The 1,071-nt window shown below is 56.1% G+C and overlaps 1 protein-coding gene across 1 annotated transcript; it reads right to left on the bottom strand.

Annotated features, from left to right (window-relative positions):
* Window positions 1-423: 423 nt before the first annotated feature.
* On the bottom strand, window positions 424-1,070 carry LOC104134221 (histone H5; the record flags this gene model as incomplete). The annotated part of the gene is made up of 1 exon (XM_035903180.1): window positions 424-1,070. A coding segment is annotated over one exon (462 nt), but the record flags the coding sequence as incomplete, so codon positions are not given.
* Window position 1,071: the final 1 nt, after the last annotated feature.

Here is a 1,071-nt window from a genome sequence, read left to right as displayed (position 1 = left end):
CTGCCCGGGCTGCCCCCCCCAGCCTGCCTGCAGAGCTGCCCGCTGCTGTGCTCAGGCCCGTTCCTTCCCGCGGAGCAAAGCTGCTCGTAGCCACGCTTGCTCTTTCTCCCCCAGCATCAACCCCTTCCCGCTTGCTGGACATCTCCAACTCCTTGAAAGCAAATGTGGACAGACCCTGGCCCCACTCCACCTCCTCCGTCCCGTCCCTGTCCTAAGAGTCCCTGCGCTGCGGCAGCTCCGCAGGAAACAGGCGACTCCCGGGGAGCTAGGGCAGGATCAGGAATTGGAATCATGTACTGCCTCGACAGACGCACGGAGTCACCATCACTCCCAGCACACAACAAGCAGCCCGGCATTAAAACCAACCAACACACACACACGAGAAATTTCTGAGACATTGAAATAAAAACCCAGACCAGTAACTCTTAAAAACCGGAACTCTCTGTACCAAAGACATTCCTTTTTCCTTTTGTTAACTGCTTTGTTTTAGCTATTTCCAGACAGGAATAGATCAATTCTTTATAAAACGCAATAGAAAGGTGTAAAAATAAAGGCAAAAGCTATTTACAGAAACCAACGGGCAGAGTACCGAAACGCCTCTAGACTTCTTATTTCTTCTTGGGTGATTTCCGGGCGCTGGACTTGGCTTTGGGTTTCGACCGCTTTGCCTTCTTGGGCTTGGATGCCTTCAGCGACTTGGCCTTAACAGTCTTTGGCTTCTTGGCTTTCTTCGGGCTGGCCCTCGACTTCTTCCTGGCTTTCCCAGCGGCGGCTTTGGGCTTCTTTGCCGGCGACTTGGCTTTCCGTGGCCTAGCTGCTTTCCGGGGCGACGTGGATTTCCTGGCCACCGTCTTCCTCTTCCTGGCCGGGGACTTCTTCGCCTTGTCGGCCTTGGCCAGGCGGAAAGAGCCGGAGGCGCCGACCCCTTTGGTCTGCTTGAGGACGCCGGTGGCGAGCAGGCGCCGAATGGAGAGCTTGATTTGGGCGTCGGCGTGCTGGCCCACCTTGTAGTGGCTCTTCACGTACTTCTGGATGGACTGGCGGGAAGACCCGCTGCGGCTCTTCTCAGCC

Source organism: Egretta garzetta, unplaced genomic scaffold (assembly GCF_000687185.1).
Source record: "Egretta garzetta isolate BGI_Z169 unplaced genomic scaffold, ASM68718v1 scaffold51, whole genome shotgun sequence".
In the NCBI taxonomy this organism is placed as follows: Eukaryota; Metazoa; Chordata; class Aves; order Pelecaniformes; family Ardeidae; genus Egretta; species Egretta garzetta.
The sequence above is the reverse complement of the archived record's forward strand: the minus strand, read 5'-3'. Positions and strand labels throughout refer to the sequence as shown.